This window comes from Glycine soja, chromosome 10 (genome assembly GCF_004193775.1).
Source record: "Glycine soja cultivar W05 chromosome 10, ASM419377v2, whole genome shotgun sequence".
NCBI lineage: Eukaryota > Viridiplantae > Streptophyta > Magnoliopsida > Fabales > Fabaceae > Glycine > Glycine soja.
In genome coordinates this window covers 24,366,126-24,391,958 of record NC_041011.1, presented here as the reverse complement: position 1 = coordinate 24,391,958, position 25,833 = coordinate 24,366,126, and the positions used below count along the sequence as shown (strand labels likewise).

General features: G+C 33.2%; 1 protein-coding gene across 4 annotated transcripts; it reads right to left on the bottom strand.

The window, feature by feature from the left end:
• Positions 1-11,616: 11,616 nt before the first annotated feature.
• On the bottom strand, positions 11,617-23,728 carry LOC114369131 (folylpolyglutamate synthase-like). Of its 4 annotated transcripts, XM_028326312.1 has the most exons (17): positions 23,525-23,728; positions 22,792-22,941; positions 22,296-22,492; positions 22,020-22,085; positions 21,589-21,698; positions 20,807-20,867; positions 19,440-19,523; positions 17,419-17,475; positions 17,207-17,267; positions 16,951-16,997; positions 16,720-16,797; positions 15,073-15,231; positions 14,356-14,685; positions 14,003-14,081; positions 13,446-13,601; positions 12,172-12,371; positions 11,617-11,858 (listed from the first exon to the last, which is right to left on the bottom strand). In XM_028326312.1, the coding sequence occupies exons 2-17, from the start codon at positions 22,901-22,903 to the stop codon at positions 11,799-11,801; spliced, it is 1,857 nt and encodes a 618-aa protein (XP_028182113.1). In that variant the 5' UTR covers positions 22,904-22,941; positions 23,525-23,728; the 3' UTR covers positions 11,617-11,798. The 4 variants fall into 4 exon arrangements, with proteins under 4 accessions (XP_028182113.1, XP_028182115.1, XP_028182114.1 ...); XM_028326314.1 differs by lacking the exon at positions 15,073-15,231; XM_028326313.1 differs by lacking the exon at positions 16,720-16,797.
• Between the last annotated feature and the right edge of the window lie 2,105 nt (positions 23,729-25,833).

Genomic DNA, 25,833 nt, shown 5'->3' with positions numbered 1-25,833 from the left:
TTTGGTACTCTTGGAGTATATTTTGGGGATTGTAGAAAGATAACTACTCTGACATAGGCCTTTTTATTTTGATTGTATATATAAGAGGGTAGCTAGGTCTTTAGGATGGTGTACAAATTTATGGTACTTTTTACCCTTATGCTATTTGGGATTACTATATCAAACTAATAACAATAGCGTATGACTATGTGTGATGATGTAGTATGATGAAAATGAAACAAATAATAGTAATGTGTGTTTATGAATATAATGATGATGTATGATATGTGACACAATATATGTATACGCTACGATTACATGTTATAAAAAATTCCTTCATTACGATGATATTTAATTATTCCGTACCACAAATTTTTTATGTTAATATCAAAAGTTTAGAACATTTAAATGAGTTTCCAAAAGAAAAATCAATTCATCTTTTAAAATAAAATAACCAACAATACAGTTTAGTAAAAGAAATCGAGAAAACTAGTTTAATTATTTCAGGTGTCGTAGTGATGGCGAACTCTGGTTGGGTGTTGGAGCTTCGATCCACTAAAAGATTTGGGGATCTTGCTTAGTGGATATCTTCCTAAGTACTCACCCATTTTGTTTTATACTTCGACGACCCTTCGAAGTGGTGAAAATGTTTTATGAAACATTAGAGGTTGACTCATTTTAAATGTGTAAGATTGGTAATACTTGGACCTTGAGGCAGACCATAGGTGAGATGGTGAGTACAAAGGTGTTGTATCTCAAAACTCAAGTTAGGCATCCAAGTGAAGTTCTTAGTTGTTGTTTTCAATGAGTAGGTACATTAGCTAAGGATTATTGGTGGGTCCTCAACCTAGAGCTGGGTGAATTTGTGGTGGTTAAGCTGTATGAGCCTATAGAATAAATGGGTAGGCAAATTCCTTTATAGGTTAAGGTTAATGTATACTTTACCTAGGTAAGTCACTACACACACTCATATATTTTCAACAAAACCACACTTCATCCATAGGATTAGCTTGGGTCTCCCCCAATGTTTGTGTGATGCTACGTTAAGGGATGTACTTGAATTAATAGCTCATACAATGAAAGTCTACATGGAGTCGGGTTTTTCTTTGGTGTTGGTGATTGACAGACTTTAGATGATAATGTTGTTATTGAATCCACGTCCCTAGTTTTAATTATGATAAATCATTAGCAATGCAAATTGTAAGGATGATGGAATTGGTGTGATGACTAACATTTTTGCTTAAGTGTTTTAGTGATAAACATCCTAAATAAGTAGATTGTGCATGCATTCTAAGGTGCTCAAAACAAAGCTCAGAAAGGTTGTCTCAAAACTAATGTCAAGGGTAAAACCCTTAGAAGATCTTTTGAAGTTTATATGCATGATGAAGAGTGCTTCCCTTTTAGTACTTGAACTTGGCAAAGTACAAGATAACAAGGCCTTACATAGAAGATGTAAGAAAGAAAGCATCCAACATCATAATGAAGTTGCACTAGAGTGTACATCAGAATGACTCTGAGAACTAAACTTTAGAATAAAGTTCTAAATGGTTCAAGCTTGCATCTCAAGGACTGCATTTTGTCTTCCATATGCAGTAACTAAAGGAAGTTGACTCATCAAAAGACAAAAGTTGAAGACATCACATCTTCCAAATGAAGCCGCACATACTGAAAGCTCATAAGAATATGAATGTTAAAGAATTCAAAGATGTAAACAAGTTGAGAGTTGAAGCATGGTCCATGAGAAGATTTGATCTTCAACATCAAAATGGAAGACTATAGTTGTTATGCAATGTAACCTTGGACAAAACACTAACATACCAACAAATGTTCCTTCACCACCATTCATATGTGAAGTAGACTACTTCGCAATGCTTTGTGTTACGAAGATATGTTAAGCGTGATGAAGTTGTGATCCCTCAGAAAGCCATATCACTTGTACTTCATCAAAATTATCTACTTTAGAATGGGTCCTTTCTCAGCTAACATCAAAATCACCATTTTAATGTGTCTTTAAAATGCTATCATAAAGGTTCCTTAGAATGGGGACCTCAGAATAACTCTACTAGCTATCATGATTTGACAACTGTCACTTTTTTCTACTTCCTCCATAAGTATGTCAGTTGTGTAGGCTCCACCCCAATGGATACCTTTGAAGGTTTAATAGGACAAGAAGGAGCATTATGAAGACTAGTTGAAGTTATCCTAGAGAGAGAAACTCAAGCTACATCTCTGTATGAGAAATATGCCATTATTGCTTCAACACCTCTCAAGTGAGAGTGACCCACTTCTACATTTGATCTTATGTTGTACTCTTTTGATTGTTAGAAGTGAGATATTATATTTTCCTAAGTGGAAACCCTTTTATAAGGATGTGCAGTCATACATAGAAACCTTTTTTGTAAAGCCCAACAAGTGGCTGACAAAGGTTGATATCAATGGTGTTTTTGGTCTAGTAGATTGCAAGGTGTGAAGTCCAAAGGGGTTGCTGGCAAGTTGCTGAAGGGTGAGGACTAGATGTAGCCCAAGGTAGAGATGAACTAGTATAAAAACCTTTGTGCATTGTTCTCTTCCTCTTTCTTCATTTTTCTGCACTTGTTTTTAATTGTTTAATCACATCACTATTTTTGGAAACATAAAGGACGAAATGTCTTTTATAAAGAAACCTAAAAACTAAACCTTTTTCATCAAAGTCTTTACAGCTAAACAACTCCTTTTGAAATAAAGCAATAAACTATAAAAATTGCTTTCTATAATCTTCTTGCTTTTTTGTTCTGAGCTCATAACATTCTTCATTCTGAACTATCCCTTTCTAAACAAATATCAAAATAACAAATTATTTTCAAAAAGTGTTATCAGTTTGTTAAAAAACAATTCAACCCCAATTTCTTGTGGTATTTTTGTTACTTCAGTTGTTTGATGGTTGAATCATGATGTTGATGGTTGAATCATTGATGATGGCATTTTCATGTGATTGTTGTCAAATTTATGTTTATTACGAGATGTGTTGTCATTTGAATTCTAAGATTTATGCTTTATAGTTTTTTATCAGCCATTTATGCTTTATATATGATGGTATTTGATTGTGTTTTAATTGTTAAGTTTTATATTATTTTAGTATGCTTGTTTTTTGTAAGCTTACCCTTGTGTTGTTCCATGTGTGGTTCATGCCTATAATGACTTTGAACTTCATGTTCATGGGAGAAGATGGCTAGGAGGCAGTCCTTTCTTTTTAATGGCTTATGGATATGTGCTTGGATGTGAAGGCGTAGCTTTCATATTTTATTTCCTTTTTAATGTCATGTATAGTGTTGACCAACTTAGACTCTAGGTAGTTCATCTTCATAGAGTTGTTTATGTTTATATGCATGTTTTGAGGAGATTTGAGTTGCTCTGATGTTGGATAAGTTTATATTATGATGGAGTGTCATAAGGCACATAGTTTACTAAGTTGTATGTATGTAGTCAGCACCTCCCTCACTTGCCTCTTTCTAGCATTGTTAGAAGGTGATGAGAATCCTGAAACTGGCCAAATACAGGCTAAAGGCCCAAGTGGAGAAGGGCGAAGGCCCAAGTGGAGAAGGATAAAGCCCCCGAGTGGAGAAGGATGAAGGCCCAGAGGCAGAGACACTATCAAGACTATTAATTGTTGTTGAAGGCCCAGATTAATTTGAAGGCCCAAGTTAAATATGTTTTTTAGTTATAATTTTTATTTATTGTAATTTTGGCCCAAACTGTTTAGAAGACCCATGTCTATTTTTATCTTTTTGTTCAGATACACTATAAGTATTGGTTTTTGTTTTGAATAAGGGGACTTTTGGCATTTTCATAAAATTGGGTGAGAGTTTCTCTCTGGGTTCCTTGTTGAACTAATTATCAGACTTATCAAGGTAATCCTTGCGGCGTTTACCCTGACTTATCTTCCCTCACTGGAAGTGGCGTCTACCCTGACTTATCTTCCTTCACTAGAAGTGGCGTCTACCCTGACTTATCTTCCCTCTTTGGAAGTGGCGTCATCCAAATCTCTGTAGCCTGTATCAAGCGATTCGTTCCTAGTCAGGATCACATCATCTGGTATCAGAGCTTCGGCTCTTGATACAGGTTCTATCCTATCCTATTATTTTTCTTTGTAATTTGTCCAGGTTCGTGTTTTATCCTTGTTCTGTTATTTGTTTTCTTGTTTGCATCATGTGTTCTATTAATTGCGTTCTTGTTCTTGTTCTTGTCACGTTCTTGTTCTTGTTCTTGTTCTTGTTTCTTGTGTCTTTCACACTTTGTGTCAAAAAAAAAGTTGCAGAAATTTTGAAAAAAAAAAGTGGGTGTTTGATCTTTGAACACGAAATTGAGGCATTTAGAGGTTTTTTTTTGAAATAAAATAGTGGATCAAATCCCCTTATCTAGATTCTCCTCTGAATTCTGAGCGTTTTGATATATAGTGGGCCTCAAACGGACAACCGTAGCAAAAGTTATGAACATTTGAAGTTTACTTGTCATATCTGTTATCCTATCTATTATCTTATTTGTTATCATATTTGTTATCCAAATTAAATCTAATTTGTTATCCAAATCTAATCTGTTATCCAAATCAAATCAAATCAAAATTTGTTATCCAAATCAAATCAATCTAATTTGTTATCCAAATTAAATCTGCTACACAATCTGTGATAATTAAACTGTCTTTCCTGTTATATACCTTATGTGTCTAATTTGATTCATCCAGGAACTTAAGAGGGAGTGAGTGGTAAAAGGCAAGAGTGAAAACATCACACAAAAGCCTATATTGAGAGCATCAAACACGAGTGAACTACCATTAAAGAGAGAAACACGTGAGTAGAGTGTGGTGAGGTCCTGGATCTTTTTTTTAAATTACTGCAAAATTCTTTGTTCCTTAATCATGGCAGGAGATGGTGACAATGGTGGTGTATATCATCAACCGGACGGATCTTAGCGCTTATTACTAGACGTGATGACTACACAAATGCAACGTTTGTTGAACCGTAACAAAGAAGAGCTCTACAGGTGAATAGTCAAATCTTCCTTATTTACTCTTAAACCTCTATCCCCTAGAGAAATGTGTGATGACCAAATCAGAATGAGAGAAAAGAGAGAACAAGAGAAAGAAAATAGTGAGGCACCACAGAGGAATAGGAAAAAGAAGAGTGATACACCCGAGGGAAAGAGTGATACACATAAGAGAGAGAGTGATACACATGAGAGAAAATTTAATTATTTTGCAGAGGCGAGTGAAGTGAGGAAAGTATTGCCTGCTCATGAACCACTCTATCTACAGTATTGCAAAGACAATAAAATTTTTACTGATAATTCTAATGAGTTTACTATTTCTATTTCTCCTAGTGTTCAACCCTTATTGCAGGAATTTAAAAATGTCTTTCCTAAGGAGATTCCTCATGGACTGCCACCTTCAAGAGGCATAGAACATCAAGTTGATCTCCTTCCCGGAGCTTCATTGCCTAACAGGACAACTTACAAAAGCAATCCCCAAGAGACTCAACGTAAGGATGCACATGCCAAAGTTGAGTATGTGAAAAGATTGTATGACCAAGTGAAGGTGCAAATTGCAAAGAAGAATGAAAGCTATGCCAAGAAAGCCAACAAGAAAAGGAAGGAAGTGGTACTTGAACCCGGTGATGATCCTGGACATTTGAGGGCAAATGTTTTCCAAGAAGGAAGGAATGATGAGAATCCTGAAAGTGGCCAAATACAGGCTAAAGGCCCAAGTGGAGAAGGGCGAAGACCCAAGTGGAGAAGGATAAAGCCCCCGAGTGGAGAAGGATGAAGGCCCAAGTGAAGAAGTATGAAGGCCCAAAGGCAGAGACACTATCAAGACTATTAATTGTTGCTGAAGGCCCGGATTAATTTGAAGGCCCAAGTTAAATATGTTTTTTAGTTATAATTTTTATTTATTGTAATTTTTGCCCAAACTGTTTAGAAGGCCCATGTCTATTTTTATCTTTTTGTTCAAATACACTATAAGTATTGGTTTTTGTTTTGAATAAGGGGACTTTTGGCATTTTCATAAAATTGGGTGAGAGTTTCTCTCTGGGTTCCTTATTGAACCAATTATCAGACTTATCAAGGTAATCCTTGTGGCATCTACCCTGACTTATCTTCCTTCACTGGAAGTGGCGTCTACCCTGACTTATCTTCCCTTTTTGGAAGTGGCGTCATCCAAATCTCTGTAGCCTGTATCAAGCAATCCGCTCCTAGTCAGGATCACATCATTAAGTTTGGTTGGAAAGTACTCTTAGAATCTGAACTTAATGAATTCACTCTTTATGTTACATTGCTAGGAATAAAGCATAACATTATGATTTCTACTTGCACAAGATTATGATTGTAGTACTGGAATATTTATCAAATATGTGACGAATCGATATTCGATAAATATTCTTAGGATTCTCGATTACGCGAAATCGATTCGAGGCAATCTAACGTGTGCATCGGCAATGTTGGAAAATTATTCATATGTATTAATTTCATTTAGATACTGTAGATATGAATGATTAAATCCAATCCTATGCTTTTCTTGAATTAATTAAATGCATTTTATTTGTTTTCTTAATTTTACATGTTTACGACTTTTATGTTATTTACCTTTCTTTCACTAAACCCATGAAAATTTGATCAAATCCTTTGTATATATCTATTAAACTGTTTAACTTTATCTGGAGAAACTAAATAACTCAAGTCCCTATGGAGACAGTCTCATTTATAAATTTTGTAAACTGCGACAACATTCATACGCTTGTCAATAGTCTAACATAGTCCAAAGGCAATGGAACAGTAACTCAATCCTCAAGTACTGAAAGTAATCATCAAAAAGTAATGTCCATGGTTCAATAAGCAATATGTACAATAGCACACGAAAGGGAAGTTTTAAATTGTCTTAACATTCTTAATTCCTTTTGACTTATGTTGTTAATATTGTATTTGAATTGAATGTTGAAAGTCAGCTTTGAGCACAAGACGACGTTGGAAAATTGTACTTCTCTGGAGATATGTTGTAGAAGATGTTTGGGGTCCCCTCACTCTCTCTGCATAATAATGTGCATAGTGTAAAGCGCCCAAGCTATTAGGCAACGACTAACTTGTATCTCTCAACGGGTCGAAGCTCAGAAGTTTATATAAAGCTTGAAGATGTTCATAAGTAGTGGAATCAGAAAAGAATCATCTGAGTCAAAACGAAAAAAGTGTTGTAACGCTGGTCAGTTTCGTTGAACGAAAGAAACTTGAGTGAATCGAGTAAATCTTAGCCCTGCTAAGTTAGCAAGTTTCATTGTATTTGATTTTATTGTGTAAACACTCTTTGAGGGATTATAATACATTTTCTATCAAACATCTATTGTTTGTGAAAGCTAGGAGTGGCTAAGTGACAAAGAATACTTGGATCTTAATCTCAGGGGGAGATTAAGGGTAGTGCCAAGAGTGGCCTAGAAAGTACTCATTGTAACCAGAAGTGGCATAAAGAATACTTGGTTGTGATCAAATATTTGATTAATGGAACCCTTCAAGTTTTGAAGGAGAACTGAACGTAGCCCAAGAGTTGGGGTGAACCAGTATAAAACCTCTGTGTTTTCTTTGCTGCTTCTATATAACTTTTTTATTCGTATACTTTACTTCTACATTATTGTGTCCAAGTTTTGTGAACTAGTTTCTAAGCACAAAGTGAATTTGAATCCCTTGGATGAAACCAATCGTCCATTGATATCTGTTTGAGAAAAGTTTTCAAAGTTATCGAAAGACCAATTTTTTTATCCATCACACTATTCGACCCCTATTGTAGTGTGTTTCAGGTACTTCAACGTATCCCTTGGGAGATTAGCACAATAATGTAGAAAATTAGCACATTAATCTAGATGTTTAAGATAGGATTTACCAGTTTTGGCAAAAAGCAATTTTTTACCATTTTTGCCTATGTCTACTTTAGTCATTTTTGGTTAAAATTTCAAAAGACAGAATGCACATAAAAGGCATGACTTGGAATGTTCACCATGGCTGGCCATTAGTCATTCATGTTGTCAATTAAGTTTGTCAACTTAAGTCTAGCCAAGTGTCATTTGGCCAAAGCCTTAAACCTCACCTTCATGTCTTTTTAAACACCAAATTAGAGCTCTTTCTTCTCCATTTTGCACAAGTTCAACTAAGGGAGAGAGGAATCTATTTCTTTCTTCTTCCAAGCTTCATACAAGTGCTCTTAAGGTTTCTTCCATCAAAGCTTTGGTAAGGGGATCTTAATCTTCTTTCTCTTCTTGTTTTCCTTACCAAATTCGTGCAAGCTTCTCATTCATGGTTCCAAAATTTCATTTTCATTCTTAGAAGTTTGAGACATCAAGGACCTGAGCTATTTGTTCATCTAAGTCATTTTGTGTAACTACATCAAGGTAAGGGGGGTCTTTCCACTTCTTGAACCCTAACCTTGTTGTCTTCGGAAGCTCGGCTTCATTGCATGTTGTTTTGATGTTCAAATATTCGTAGCTACTTCCTTGGTTGAAACTGGAGGATGTGTTGTGTTTCTTGAAATTTAAGGTTAAAAATGTGTTCTTTGGGTGTTAAAACTTAGGGTTAGCCATAAATTTCACTTAAATCGGAGTTTTCTAGCAAAAATTACGAATAGAACAAGTTTAAGGACCATTTGTAGAATAAAAATCTATCACGAAATTGAACTGGTTGCTATATCTATATGAACTGTTAGTTTTGACCTAAAAAATGAGTTTGTTAGGTGTGAAAATGTAGGGTAGCATATAAGATTCATGAAAAACCGATTCCCGCAACACCTAGAACACTGGAAATAAGTTAGGAATGAAACTTTGTAAAAAAATGAGTGATAGAGTAATTTTAGAAGTAGACAACTTAACATTGGGATTTGTGCCTCTAGATAAGTTACCTTAGAATTATTTATTTTTTGGAATTGTTGATTTAATTGCTATATTATTGCTGAGATAATTTGCAAAAATTGATGACTGATGCATATTCTGGAATTGTGATGATTCTCTACTGATAAAATTACTAAGATACATGCATGTATATTACTATTACTATTGGTGAATGATAAGACTGGCAGAGTGTGAACTCCAACAAATTATATCCGTGGCGTGCAAGTTTGTATTTTGCTATATATTTGTATATCATTATATTATTTGTACACGTTATGGTTTAGGTTCGGGGATGCCCAACCTCGGCAAGTTGTTTGTTATGATTGTTAGACGGTTGTAATCATAGTCGTTATGTTGCCCAATTGTTTTGTGTGACAAGTGATTTCTACCGCTTAAGGAACCACGATTGGTTCCTTGAGAGTAGTACATAAGCCACAGTTGGAGCGGACGTATGAGGATGAGAGTGATGATTCTTTTGTGGACACGTCTTAGTGAGTTCAATACTCTTGGTGTGATAAGTGGTCTACTCTAGTCCTAGTTTTCTTTACTAATTTTGATGTATTTTGAGAAAGGTTTTCTCCACGGATATGTATTTTGTTAAAGCATGTATGTAAAAAAAAATTATTTTTCTTACTTTCATACTATTATGGGTTGTATTCGTATTATTTCTTCTGTGACACTGCTGATGTTATTTAATCATGTATGAAGACTAAGTTATTTTATATCCACTTTTATTTTAATTCGATGTAAAGAATTATCGTTTTTCGGTTGACGCAATTGTTTTAAAAAGAATACAGTAAGAGGTTTGACTAATTGTAAGTAGCTGTTAAAAATTGGGACACATATTTCTAAAATAAATAAAATAAAAAGCGTTTTCAAGCAATATTTTCAGTCAAAAAATTTGAGGTGTTACAATTCCCATAGACGAGGCCAATCCTTATGGTGTTAAGCATTGGATGTGGAAAACATGATCGAGAAAGGGAGAAAAAAGAGAGATCAAAGAGAATTTAGAGAGAGAGAGAGTGAATTTCTCATCATGAATCAGTGTTGCCTTTATTTGTACATGGTTACAAATTTATAGAGCCAGGAAAGGCCTTTTGGCAGGTAAGTTCATTTTTTCACACATGATTATCAAACTCGTGAGTTAACTCAAACGCGGAAGAGTTTACGAGTCTAGTTCCCCTCTACGAGTTGACTCAATTGTAGACCTGTTTTTGAGGTAGACTCGTGCTAACTCGAGTAGACTCATGAGAACACAGTCAAACTCGCGAGTCCACTGTTGAGTCAGCAACTCTAGTTGAAGCCCCAATTTTTTAATGAACAATACTAAAGTAGATCATTTTTGTATCACCTCTATTTTAGAAGACCAAATTAGTGTACTTTTTTCTCGTTTCTCGCCTTTGTTTCCTTCTTTCTCTATGATGCTTCCTACCTTTCATTCTCCTCTGCTTGATTGTTATTGGCTAAGGGTGGGTCGTTAAAGGCACATGATGCATTGATGCACATTTCAAACCTTGAAGGGTGGTTTTAGACTTTGAGGAATGCCACCTTATTTAGGGTGAAGGTTGTGCAACTTCTAAGTAAAATGGGAAGAGACACATGTGGTCATTGCTAGCGCACCAGGCAAACTGCTTGTGCACCTAGTGCTTTGCCATTTTTCCAAAATTACCCCTAGCAAATTTACGGATTCGTAATCCGTATTTTCATTACGAATTGTCAATCCAAACAGGTTTTTTCTATTTTTTTTAAAGTATGTTTTATGAATTAATTTAAAATTAATGACCCATATAGGATTCAAACTTGTGACTTTCATGTTATTAACACGACACTCTAATCAACTAAGTTAATAGACCAATTATGTTATGAAATAATTAATTTCGCTATATATAACACTAAAATTTCTGATGTATATTCAATGTACATGTAAATTTACATAATAAATTTTATAATAATTAATTTTGGTGCATTAAATTTATTGTACATGTAATATATTAGAACAAAATTAATCATCACAAAATTTATTATGTAAATTTACATGTGTATTATACATTAAAAATTAACTATTAACATTTATTATGTCAACTGAAGAAGTCACGGGTTTGAATCCTCCCACTAACAAAATAATTAACAATTAACAACTAACATTTATCGATAAAAATAAATAATATAATAAATAATTAAATATACATGTATTATTATTATTATTATTATTATTATTATTATTATTATTATTATTATTATTATTATTATAATATGAAGGAGACTCACCAATTTAGGTATATTTTTGAGTTTGATAACTTACCGTTATGTCGATTTCCTATTAAGTCGGTGTAGCTTCTCACGACCCCGACCTATTATGCTTAACGTGGGGGAAATCACCATAACACCTCTGGTATGCCAATTGGCTTTGAATATCATGAGCTAACCAGATTGCAAATAAAGGTCCTGGGTTGACGAGATTATAAATACTTTTTTCGAAATAAATGCCAAGTCTAGTTTCATCATTACTTGCTGTGTTTTGTTCTGTTATTTACGTGGTTTTTTCTGAAAACTCTAGAAAAATCATGGTTTCCTTTTTTATTAAAAACAATACTAATAAAAATGTTGGGAAGAGTCTAGTATCCCGTGTTGTCCTGGACTAAACCTTCTCGATATTAACAATGAAAGCCCTTTGGTATTGGTTAATTTGGTTTACCAATTTTTCCTTTTCTTTTCCCCCACGTTTTTCAGCATTTAGGAGATGGTGTGAAAACTGAAAAATAGTATGCACATAAAATTGCCCATATTTGTAAAGAATGAAATATTGTCACACCATTGAGCAATTACATGAACTCGGTATCTGCTTAAATGATTGAAAGAATGACAATTCTTTGGTGCAATAAAACTTTTCCAAAGCCAAGGCAGACAACTTATATTCTTCAATTTAAATCATCTTTTCAAGAGCTTTAATACATCTCCAACAAGATGCAGTGATCCAGTCACAAGAACCTGCAACCATTGGTAAGAATTGGCTCTCAGAATACGCGTAGTATCATAGGTAGGTTGGTGGAAAGATTGAAAAAGAAAACACTTCTCTCTGCCCCATTACGAGGGAGAAGGAAAGGAAGCAGAAGGTAAAAGGAAACACCATTCTCCATCTTCAAAAGGCAATTATACATACCAGCGGTTAACCAAAATAATACATCGCAGGGTAATACCATTGATGGTGAAATGGATAAGGCAAGGAAAAGATTTAGCACTGAGTATCCATCCATCAACCAAGTCAAATATGAGAATCAAGTACCATCCATATTATTGTTACCTGAAGTCTTGTGGAAGGGTGTTCTCTGACGCAGTCCCGCAGCCATTTTATTGTCAATGGCAATGAAGGTATTACTGCACTGTATGCCAGATAGTTATGAGAATGGCAGCCAGTTGAAGCATCATCGTAAAGAAATTCATGAGGTGGTAAGATCTCCTTGCTGTCTATCTTGAAATCCTTTTCAAGCGAAGTGATCATTTCTGCAGATATATAAAGTAATGCACGGGTCAGAAAAAGTCAAGCTTTGTCAAGAATGCTTGGTCCTCTTAGGCAGCATCTTCGCATGATATTAAGGAATTTTGGTATGGGCTATCTAAATAATTTCATCAGTCAATTTGTTGTCATTACATTTATCTTTATCTAGGCTAATCTAAAGCCTAATAATTTTGAAGAACTTGATGATAGCAGTCAATGTTGAATTTAGAACACACATCTAAAACAGTATCTTGTGTCTCCTCTTTTGGTTGAATTTCCATTGGAAATATTTTCCACTTTGTTTACAAGATAATAAGGATGTTGAAGGAAGACCAGCATTGTAATTAAATGAATTTGCTATTTAAATTCTAGGAAAAAATATTTCAACTGATTATAGAGGCAAAGATATATATGTCATTGTCAAGACCACTCTACTGGATGCATGGATGAATGATGAAGCACCAAAAAGTTATAGCTCTACCTTTATGTGAACCAAACTTATAATAGTTCACATAGGTGACCCCACTCCATGACATGCTTATGCAAAATAAAAAGACAAGGAAAAAAGTTGATGTTTAGGATAAGCCAGTTAGTTAGGCCTTGACAGTTGAGAGTAGGCTTTATAACCTCTTAGAATAGGTAATTAGTTAGGCCATTATAAATGGAAGCAGTAGTTGATAGGGGATGTTTGTTGAAAATTAGTTTTGGGTGGGACAGGCCAGGCTCTTGAATACGTGAGTTTATTCAGTCATTGTTGTAAATTTTTCCATTGCTCGTTCTACTATCACATTGATTTAGATTGGCAATTAGGGATTTGACCAATAAAATATCATTTCACTCTAGTTTGTGATCCAGTTTCTATCAGTTCAGCCTCTGGAAATCTTCCAACGAATACCGTGACAACACAATAAAAAATTCAAGACATTGATATCTGACTGTCTTATTGCCCCTTGATGCTGAAAGATCCATTTGCTATATGAAAGACAATATGACTGACACAAGCATAATGGCATCACAGTGAGGACCCTAGAGTGACAAAGAACATAAGAACATATTACAAGCTGGAAAGATGGGCATACCTTTCCCATGTGTAATCTTCTCCCAGATTCTTTGGAGGTTAAATTGCCATGATAGGTCTATGCCATTGAGATCAGAAGAAATAACTGATGCACCAGAAGTAACCTTACTATACTTTGACATATTTGGGACAAAAAGTGCTCTCGAGAAATGAATACCTATGCAAGGTTTCAACAAATTTTGACTGCATTAGTGCAATGAACCTCATAAGCATATAGTATTTCATACAGAAAAAAAAAATGTAAAATAGTTAAGTAAGGAAATATGGAGAATGGCTGGGATGCTATTTTTTTTTTCTTCTAGAAGATTATCTAAACGTAATGTAGTATTTCATATAGAATATATTGGTAACACGTTTATCCACCATATGTCAAGAGGGTCAACTCACATAACTGATATGCTAGAAGGTTCAGTGTACTGTCTAATTTATTCTTAAAATCCACTCAGAATTTTTTTGTGAAGCAAAACTAGGTAAAGTCACAACTCAAATAGTGAAGATAGCTTTTTTCTAGTAGACAGTGAAAATAGAAAAATAAGAGGTGCAATGAAGCAGGAATACCTGAAGAAGCACATGTATTCACCAGCTGCGGAAGCAAAACATGGGGATTTCTCACATCTAAGCAATTGAATAGAAGAATCTACAATTAATCAATGCTGAATATCAGGAGAGAATTAATAATGAAATAGATGGTCAAAAGAATTTCATGAGATACTTTGTCAGATTCTAGAAATCTCAACAACAAAGAATAATATAATACAAAAAATAAAATGAGTAGTTGAGGATTGCATTAATATAACTTAGAAATAAGGAAAAAAAGCATACAAGAAAGGATATAATATGTTATCACAAGTCACAACAATGGTTAAGCTCCAGGAACAGCTGGAACAATCAATAATTTTAAGGATACCTACCTGCCTAAAAGATTTCTCAAACTGCCCCAAGGTCTTGCTTTCATGTAGGAGGTGGCCATTTTCTGAAGATTCCTCTGCATTTTCTACTTTGAAAGACAAATGTGGCAGAATTTCATATCTTCTTACGGCATTAGAGAACCACTTTGCGCAAGCCTCCATGCTCTCTGGACTATGAGCTCCATCCAAATAAAATATCAACTCTCCACCATAATTTTTAGAAAAGATTTCTGAGCCGTCAGAATTTGGATAAGAGTCGTAAACAATCTGAGCTCTTCCAGAAAAATATGCTGTTGAAAGGCCTCTAATAAATTCATCTGGCAAATTAGAATCCTGAAAATTGTATTATACAGTGAAAAACGCTAGGTGAAAATGGAATATAATGAAGACAGAGGAATATAAGCATATCCTTGATACAATGGATTCTCAAACAATGAAAGAAAATCAAGCAGAATAATATTAAAGTGACAAAAAATATTTATTATCCACACACCCACAGACATGAAGTGAAAAAAAAAAATACTGGCTAATCCATCCTAAATTATTAAAATCTGACTCTGACCAGGGACTCATTCTGAAAATTCTTATACATGACATGTGATTACTGATAGCATAATTATTGTCAATGTATTTTAGATTCTAATGCATTATGATTTACAAGACATTCCATAAACATCTACTTAGATGCATGCATGAACCAAAAGTAGAATTTTAACTAACGTTTTGATATTTTTCTCCCCAGTTCCCTGTTCTCTGAAGCCAACATCTAGAAAGAGAGACTGCAAGAGCAGCATTATAGAATTGGTGATCACCCGATAAGCCAAGCTCTAATCCCTTAATTTTTTTACAATCAAAAGGTTCAGTCACTTCCAGTGGAACCTGCAGCCATTGAAAATAGGCAAACAATTAATAGCATTAACAGTTAAGACTTGAGAGACTCATGCTCATGTGAGGTTGCACATGCTCCAGCATGCTTGTATGATTGCTAGCCTATATCTTCCTACTAAATCAGTGCTCTAAAATATATGAAGTAATTGATTTCATATAACTGAGGATGAGAAAGATAACCTTTCAGATGGTCAGATCAAGCCTAATTATGAAGTTTCATTAAATGATTCAGTTTTTTATTTAATTATTAATTTATTTTTTAATTACAGACTCAATTTGAAAATTGATTACATTACCAAAAGCTTTTCCTTCAAAACAACTAGACACGACAATTTCCAAACCTGTGGATACTTGTCTAACTCCCATCTGACTTTAACAGGAAAAAACTGTTTTGATTGGGTTCAGGATTTTCCCAATTTGCAAAAGTAGGGATGGGGGGAGCAAGTTTGGGGATGCAATTACTAGCACGAGCACACACACCCACCCATCCATACAACATATATAATTGAAATAGGATTTTAACCTCACAATCATTTCTTATAATTATTGAAATATAAATTAATTATTATAATAATTTAATTAATAATAGTAATTAAATAATAAAATTGAAATAACACATTTTATTAAAAATAGTGTTTCTTATTTTTAATATTTTATTTGAATTAGAATGTACTTGATAAATGATTTAGTTAAAAATATTAAATATATATAAATAAACTGAATTTAGAAAAAAGGAGTGGGATGAGTTCCTTCTAGGCTTCCCCGAACCCATTGGGAAGGGGTTGAGTCTAAAATTTTCATCCCCAACTTTCCCAAACCAAACCCCAAACTCACATTGTCCTTGGTGAGGGTGCAGACAAGAAGGGCAAAAGCAACCCCCGACTCCCCATTTTGCTCTATTGCCATGCCTGTTAAAATTCATAACAATCATATGGTATGTATGATATAAACAAGTGGTACTTCTAAGCTTACTATTTGATGAAACATATTTTTTTCTTCAAGCCATTTATTATATGTAAACAATGTGAGATCACATGTTCAAATCCTGGAAATAGCCTCTTCACTTGTGAGGGTAGGACATCATACATCTACCTTCCCCAGACTGCACCAGGTGGGAGCATCGTGCATTGGGCTTCCATTTTATATATGTAATCAAAGTATCAAATTTATAGTGACAGAAGAAGCTCAAGCTAATCAGATTCAAATCTTTAATTAATATATAAAAAAAACTAGTAATGGAGGTTTTATAGCATTTTACTTTTTAGTAATATTTTTATGAACAACATCCTCAGTCAAGGTGGGCAACTGGGTATAGGAGCTTCTGACCATAAGAACTCTATATCTGTTTTCATCAAAATAATAAATGAAATTGGTATTGATAAGAGGTATTAGAGTAAGTATACTCTAAGAGGCAACTTCATAATGCTATTTCCTTGATGCAATTTATAATAGTTGATACGATTGAGAAAAATGATTTACCATGAGTTCTTTGGCCCTCTCAAGGATAACATCCATTGCTTCAGGAGGTTGGGGTACAGTGAAGGCAGGTACCTTAGGCTTCAAGAATAGGGAAGGCATCCATTTTTCAGAAGAGAAGGCAAAAAAGGAAGGTGGGGAGGGGGCACACAAACACATAAAGTACTACAACAAGTAGCCTATTTCCATAGAAAGCAATTTGTAGGTTTGGTTGGTTGAGTAGAGTTTTAATACCTTAAAAATCCCTGCCTTGTGTGAAGCTATCTGTCCAATAGTATCTCCTGCAAAGATGTAGTAATTTAAATACTTTTTCCATATTGAGGTCAATTCACTCTTATTGAAGAAAAAACACAAAAAAAGAATAATAAACATGATAGTTAACTTAGATGATGAAATCACATTGCCAACACACGAACATGTTAAGCTCTCGGAGTAAACAATATATGCAAAGCATCAGGAAGAATGTTCAGAAAATATGAAACATACTTACCTAATATCTCAGTATGATCCATGCCCAGAGAAGTAATGCCGCAAACTGTAGGTTCTTTAATCTGCAAGTTCATAATCATTTTGAAATGTAATTGTCATATATCAAATGCAACAGGTTGCAATTTCTTTAAACACTTTTCTTTTATTAGTTCAAGAAAATATAAACAAAAATTGTTGTTAATAAATCTGTGATACCATACATCAAATGCATACCACATTAGTTGAGTCTTCTTTACCTCCAAGACCAACTTCTATAATGGCAGCATCAACCTATGAATGGGAAGCATATAAATGGAATATTAGCAGTGCGGTAAAAGTGGAGAAAAGAAGAATAAAGATTGATAACATAAACAGATAAGTAAATATTAGTAAGCATTAAACTGCAGGTAAAAGCCAAAAAAATTGTATGAACTAGGAGCACATTATTGTAAAGGACATGCGGTAATTCTACTGCGGTCCTGAGTTAGTTTAGTTAGTTAACAGTCAATTACTAAGTCAGTTCAGTTAGTTAGATGTCCTATCTGTTTTGTCTATAAATACAGTATTGTAATCACTGATTAAGTGGGTTAATAAAACTGCTTCTTCTCTCTTTTTATCTCTCCTATTATCTTTTCTATTAATAACCCAATAACAGATTTGATCAAGAAAGAAGTTGAAGGTGGAGATGCAACCAAGCGTCATTATTTTTAAAATTCAGATTTCCATAAAAAGATTGTTACAATGAAACATAAATCATTGTTGGACCCAGATTTGATCATAAAGCTGGTTGGAGCATCAATGGCATTGAACTCTTGGAATTTCAACTTGCTGGGTGAGCATTTAGCATTAAAGTCTGTTGCATCAGTGGATAACAGTTCGGTGATGGAGCCAAGGCAGAAGGAATGTATAGGAGCAGTCATGGTGATTCAAGTTATAAGGAGTCAACCCTTGTCCCCACCACCACCGGACCTCAGTTTGCATACAGTGGCTAGTGGGGTTTCACAGTTGATCCCCACGGATGGACACCAAAGATTCATGTTTTGTAAAAGTAAAATGATTTGCTTCTAAAAAATGAGAAAGAGGAAGGGGCAGATTTGGAATTCTACAAAGTGGGTCAAACTTTTTTACATAGTGGGTCAGGTCCAAATGGGATTCGTAAAAGAGGAGCAGAATCTTGGAGTTCAAACTGGGTGGCAGGATTTATATCGATAAACTAGGATGCCTGTGTAGCTGATGACATGTTAATAGAGAAGATGTGGAAAAAGATAGCAGCATCACCAGTGGAGATCCAGATTAATTAGAATTTTCTTTCATCCCAACTGCCACCGGAGCCACCAAACTCAACCCCACATGCAAGGGCAGTGGGTCATTCCCAGCTAAGCTACAATGGGTGCAGTTGTCTTGCAGCAATCAGGAAAACTTGAGGAAGTGTGTCATTTCAGTGTGTAATTCCGGTTTTCAAATTCCAACCTTGAGGACAAGGTTGATTTTTAGGAGGGGTGTATTGTTAGGATATAAGGACAAGGGAAAGTTAGTTAAGATAGTTAGACTGTTAATGAGTTAGTTAGTTAGAGGGGTTTATTAGATTTAAATAGGGGAAGAAGGATAGGAGAGAGGCAAATTGGTTGTCATTGTAAATTGAGCATTAGCTCTTTGTGAAAGGAGAAATTCTTTGTGAAGGGGAAACCTTAGGAGGAGAGTTTTCTCTCTTATTTTCTGTTCTTTTCTTACTAGTCAATAAAATTCATTCTTTTCTTTCTCATTTCAATTCTTGGTTCCTAATCCTAACATAATCCATCCATCTAGAGATAACAAACAAAAAGAGCTCACTAATTTATTTTTTATTTTTACTTAAAGGAGTATGTAACATAACAAGCAGTGATCCTTTATGAAAACAACATTTATCACAGAAGAAAACAGTTTTCCAGAGTGCAACAAACGTGCTGCAGGGAAATAAAGGTAAAGACGTATACTATCAATGACAGAAGAAATTTTATAACTAGAAAGCAGAGACAAATTGGTTTGGTTTGGTACTGCATTATTCAGAACAAATTTAATCATTCAACTCCAAAACAATACAGGTAAAAGACTTTCGTAAACATCATTGGCTAGTGGCTTGTGAAAATTTGATCCAAAAAATGACAAATTCATCACATCAAATCTTTCACATTGGCTACTGCAAACAGTTACATACATCAATTTTGCAAGGACAATTTAGTAAGAAACTCAATAATAAACTGATACGCATGGTTTACCTGTTCAGATATAAATATTTTGAAGGCCAAAATAGTAAGAAACAGAAATAGCGGTGGCATTGAAAGCTGCTCTGTTGTATTTTCCTGTGAAATTAAGCTTCAGGAATTGAGAAACTGCCACCAGAATATGTCTTTGGATAATATATTCAAGTTACATTTTTTCTTCTAAGTTGTAACAAATGGTTTCACATGTGAAACATAAATATTCAATGATTAAATTTGAAATATACTGTATGGAAGTTTCAATTTCTCATTGATATCAATGGACAACCAAGAAAAAGAGAAATAATTTTTAATATGAATAGATTTATTTATATTCAGTTACATATGCATCCAAGTATGTTGTCCAGTTAATTTTGTAAAGTTGCTTATCACCAGAATTTTCACTCTAAAACTAGTAAAAACTTTGTAAGCAATAGTCATGAAGCTTCCTATGAGTTAATATGTTATCTTTTCAATCACAGACACAGAGCTCTCCCTTTTTATCCTCAAAATTAAAATGATTTATGGTATTTAGAAGATCCAAATAGAATAATAGAACAAGTATCTGATAAACTCCCTGGCACTAGTGTACGATAGTATTGTGAAATCCCACATTGCCTGCCTCAATTATTGGGATGTGGTTTATATACCTGTTGGGTAACTTCACTTAAGCCATTTGATTTTAAGATGGAACCTAACATGGTATTAAATCCTAAAGCCCATTTCTGTCATTTCCATAGTTTCCACTGAGTATTGCCTAGTCCGACAAACATCCATGGAGCGGGTGTTGGAAAGTTTCACATAGCCTGCCTCAATTACTGAGGTACAGTTTATATACCTGTTGGGCAATTTCACTTAAGCAAATTGGTTTTAAGATGGAATCTAGCAAATAGGAAAAGGAATAGAAGCAGTTGATTAAAGGCTATTGGGAGTAGCATGCAAAGAAAGTACGATGAGCACATTGGAGGGTGCAATGTAACCAATCAACTCACATGGCAGGTGGGGGCAAGAAACAGATTTCGGTAGTGGGGATAGGATAAAAAGATAAGAAAGGAGGCAAAGGGTTGGAAAATAGAAGTTTGGGAAGGCATAAATCAAGCCCCTTGAAGTGCTTGCAGTGTCTCTACTTTCCATTTCTCATTTGAACATCAACCAAAGAGAAGGGGTTTTACTTTTTAGCTCTTTCCCTTCATTGAAAGTGAGCTCTGTTTGAGTTCCTATCAGTAGATTATTATCAGAAGGCCAATAGGGAAAGGCTGAAATTACTCCAGTAACCAATTCTTCTATTAAGTGTAAAATACAAGCAAAGCAATGCTTGGATTTAAGATATACAAAGATTTAGAAAAGAAAGTCCAAGAGTCTCTATAAAATATAACAAATATTACCTCCAATCGATTCCAACAATCCCAGAAATATTGCAAAAACTTGTCTTCAGATATGTCAATCCTACAGAGACAATAACTCAGAATTTAATCCTATGCAACTTTTCAAGCCTAAGTGCAAAAAGCAGAATAAGCAGCTAATTGCAATCCTGTAGAAACAAATTGGCATCAATTATTTTTCATGAGTATCAAAAGAATTCTATTTGCAAATTCCTATTTCCTAATCTAGGCCTGATTATCTGAAGGAAAATGTCATTGCTTTTTATCTCAAAAATAGGTAGCCCTAGTTGCTTTATTTGTTTGAAGTTTGAACTTACTATTAGATGAAGGCTTTATTAACAAGATAATGGGTGTACAGGTGAATAATGTTCAGAGATGCTCGCATGGACTACTGTCCAATTCCTCATGGAGAAAAAGGTATGATACTTCTTAATAAAGCTTTGTGAACATTCATAATTGAAATATTTTGCTGCCAAGCAGTTCATCTCAATACAGTTTTCTTCCAGAAGATATTACTATGACAGTAAGAAAGAACAGAACCTAGTCAATAAAGTGTAGATGTATTCTTATTCATAATTTCATATAGGTTCATTGTTTACCCGGATCAGCCAGATATCTGTGCTGTAAATTCATGGACTCCAGGTAAGAAGAATGTGTGTATCATGTGCATGTGCATGTGAGAGAGAAAAAGACTATTGAAAAGGGTGACAGAGATCAGAATATATGAATGGAATGCTGATACAATATCAGTCATTCTAGACAAGTTAGTTCATTCAATTACTAACCCATCTATACGAAATCTTTCACGCACATCGATTAGGTGAGGGGATGTGAAAACTCCGGTGCGAAAGCCACACTCCCTTAAGATTGCCTCACAGAATATGCACGTTGAACCCTGATAAGTAATCCATTAACAAAAGGGGGAAATGAAGGATGAATATGATTATTAGGGATGTGCTTTCTGTCATGTCAGATACCTGACAACTGCATCAGACAACTATAAATTGGTTAAATAACTGTTGAGTAACCTATTTATTTCAACCATCATAAGACAAGCACCAATTTATTTAAAAGATATATATAATGTTCCTAATAGTAGTAATAATTTGTTCTTGAATCTTGAAGCAAAAAACAGAATTGTCTGAATTGACTTGTCAACAAACTGATCATATATAAAATAAATAAATAAAAATATGACAAACTGTGAAAAGAGTACCTTCCCCTTTGTGCCTGCCACATGAATAATGTTAAGCCTGTTTATATCTTCTTCCAAACCCAATATCTGTATAGAGAACAAGCATTTTATTTTTCTACTGTTCATAGAAGTCTCCTTGAATCAGACAATTTAAGGAACATTTTCATCTACTATAAGTGACTCCTAGGAAATAGAACATTTTCTTTTCCCTAAGCTTAATTATAAGCTTATAATTACATCGAACCATCTCTCATCACTATGACTTCAAAAATTCTTGGAAATAGTTCAGCATATTACCTTAAGATACAGTGACATTACTTCTAATTTGTTGGCAATCGGTGGCTTTTCCCCACGCCTTTGGCAAGTAATAAGAGATGAAATTTTTTCCATGGCAGTTTCGTATGAAGATGTTGGGAAATTTTGCAATTGTCCATTGGTGACAGAATTGCTTTCCCTTTCAAAATGAACTTCAGATGATGTCTTATATATAAATCCTAAAACATCAAGCCACAACAAAATTTTCAGAAACTCAACGTTATGCTTTTGCAAGCCCTACAGTGTCACATGAGTACAAGTTCCTTTCCATGCATTTTCAGTAGATTAAATCTCAGAATAGAAACTAGAGAAAGCGTGTTCAAGTGTGCAGCACCACATGACAAAAGCTGAAAAGTAATTAATATTTGAAATTGAAAAATAGAGAAACAAATTGACAACAAACCTCAAAAAATATTATAGCAAAATAACAAAATGGAATAAAAGTACTTCAGGTAATCTGTTTGGAACAAGAGCTTACTTTGTCCTGTGAAATTATGTATGCATGTAAATGCAGGTAAACAAGAATAAGCCCATTTTGTCTTGATGGTGGATTTCATATGCCACCAAGTGAAATGTGATACTCCTACCATCCCACACTTCTAATTAGTTAATCATCAGTATATTAACCCTGCAAAGCAAACATTACCACAATCAAAAACAACCAACAATAAAGTAACACAGCCAGAGACATTCTGATTGAGAAATATTTTCCCTCATAAGTCATATCTACCATTCATCTTCCTAAGTAATAATAGATTAGCTAAATTTATTGCCACCTAAGACGAGATAATAACCATGTCCTGATTTTATTACATTCCTAATAGTCACTTCAGGTATGACCACAACCAGAGTCCAAGAGTTAGGAACTGTTAGGAACCAACAATTGAAATGAGAAAGAAAAGAAATATCCCTAACTAACTAACCCCTTAACTAACTAATCAATATCCTAACAGTAATAACTAACATATTAATAGTCTAACTATCTTAACTAACTTTTCCTTCTTCTTATATCCTAACAGGAACAGTCGAAAAATTATTCTATGTTGGGAACAATTATTCATTTAAAATGAAATGACTCAAAAAAAAGAAAGAAAAACAAAACAAAACTGTTAGGATTTGCAGACCAATAATGAAAATGCAAGCTTAGATGCATTAGCATTATTATACCGACACGTTTCGAATGAAAGGTAGAGAAAGTGTGAGAGACTCACAGTGAGAAGGAGAGTGAGGGAAAAAAGAAGCCATGATGATAATCTGAATTGTTAGCTGTGGACGCTTGGGATGGGATTGAAATGATAAATTATGGGTACGCTATCGGCAATGGATCAGCTCCTCCACCACCTTCTCTCAATTTGTAATACATAATCAGGAACACGCATTTAGGATTGGAGTATTGGACCTCTTTTTTCACCCGCGCCAATGAAAACGTGGCTTGGTGCACTTGTTTTTTTTTTAATGGACAAAACTAGTGTTTTGTTTTGTATTTTCTATATTCCGTTCTGATTTTGATTTTTTTTTTCCCAATCAAATCAAACTCATCACTTTTCTCTCTTTTTCTTCATCTTTTACTATTTAGTCAATCTTATAGTATCTTTTGATTTTGATTTTATCTTTTAAATTTTTCATTTAAGTTATTTTTTTAACTTTCTTGTTGCATTTTTTCGGTAAGGAACTTTCTTTTTGTATTATATTTAATCTTGGAATTAAGGCAAAATTTGAGTTTTTTTAATAACTAGTGTTTTTTTGTGATATTTTAACATTTTCATAATTTACACACCATCGTACGTTTATGCAAAAAAAGTTGCATACTTTTCTATTATCTTTATAATCTATTTTCATGTTAATATTGATGATTTATAGTATATATAAATATAATTTATTTTTATGTTAATATTAATAATATATTGCATGGTAAATTATTATATTTTATAATAATTATATTTACTATTATTTGAACCTTATAAGAATTATTTATAATAATTATTTGAATGTTGAACAAATATTTTATGTTGAATTAGGATTGTCAATTGGTGAATCCGTGAATGTTACGTGCTGAGGCGTGTTATTTGCTAATTGAATATAGGTGATTAAACTCGAGTTTATGCAAACGAACTCATGAGAATTTTATAGAGACTCAACTCGTAGATTTTATATAAAAATAATAATAAAATATTTATAAATAACATACTAATTAAATATTTTAATAATATAATAAAATAAAATAATAAATTATAAAAATTAGAATATTTAAATAATTAAGTCTAATAATAATACATAACCACTATACAATTGTAGAGGTTATAGCAGTGATAGATCATTTTAATTGAGGATTTGATGTTATTAGAGGATAAGGGTTTGATATTATTAAAGGTTGAAAATTTTATAGTTGAAAATAATGTGCTAAATGAAGGTATGTTGAATGCTAAATAGACAAAAAATAATAAAAAATTACTTACATTTTAGTCTAATTTTTTTAACTTACCAATTCATTGACGGGAGAGTCTACCATGTTTAGTTAGAGTTTATGAGTCTAATAAACAAAAAAATTCACTCTAGAGTCAATTTGCGGACTTATAAACTTGTAAGATTTAACGAGTTAACTCAAGAGTTTGATAATCACGTGGTATGGTCAAATTTATTTTAAATATTTTTTAATTTAAAAAAAATATTTAAATAATTTTAATAAATATTTATTTTTTTATTAATTTCTTGAAAAAAAATTAAATAAAAAACAAGTAATTATTTGAAAAAGTGGTATTTTAATTTTCCAAATTATTATGCAAAGTTTGTGTATGGTTTTCCATTTTTAAGAGTATTCTTTTATTCAAAATGTAAAAGATCAATTTCATATGATATGATTAGTATTTAAACAATTAGAAATATATAAAAATATTAAAAAATATTTTTGCCAAATGTTTTTAAAAATGACTTATAAATGAATATTAAAATATATGCTACTGTAAATTTATGCAATTTTTTACGCAATTCTTTATTACTTTTGTGTGACTTACACGATTCATTATTATATTCATAATTTATTTTATGTTAATATTGATAATTATAATATATATATATATATATATATATATATATAGTTTTTATTTTTAACACACAATATGGTAAAATGAATAATTTTTATAATAATTAAGTATCATTTAAACCTTTTAATATTTATTTGTGAATATTATTATTTATTTATTTTCATTATTTATTTTAATAATTAATATCTTACTCTTATATATATATATATATATATATATATATATATATATATATATATATATATATATAATATAAAAATGAACTAATAGGCAAAAGATTAATAATAATAATGGCTTTTACCTATAAATTATAGGATAACATTAAAAAAGAGAAAAATTAGACTTCTATTAATTCTTTTATTTTATTTCATGTAAACTAAACGGAATTGGCCAGAGACAAATAAGTAATACTCACTCTTTGTCATAATGTCAATATTTTCAGATACTTGTTTGTATTTTTTAAGATTATTTTTAATTAT

Coding starts and splice junctions, on each gene's coding strand:
- LOC114369131 (XM_028326312.1), bottom strand. CDS start 22,903: ATGGTAGGAGTATCACATTTCACTTGGTGGCATATGAAATCCACCATC. Junction 21,699..22,019: donor TGGCAGGCACAAAGGGGAAG/GTACTCTTTTCA, acceptor ATTACTTATCAG/GGTTCAACGTGCATATTCTG. Junction 13,602..14,002: donor GAATACATGTGCTTCTTCAG/GTATTCCTGCTT, acceptor AACCTTGCATAG/GTATTCATTTCTCGAGAGCA.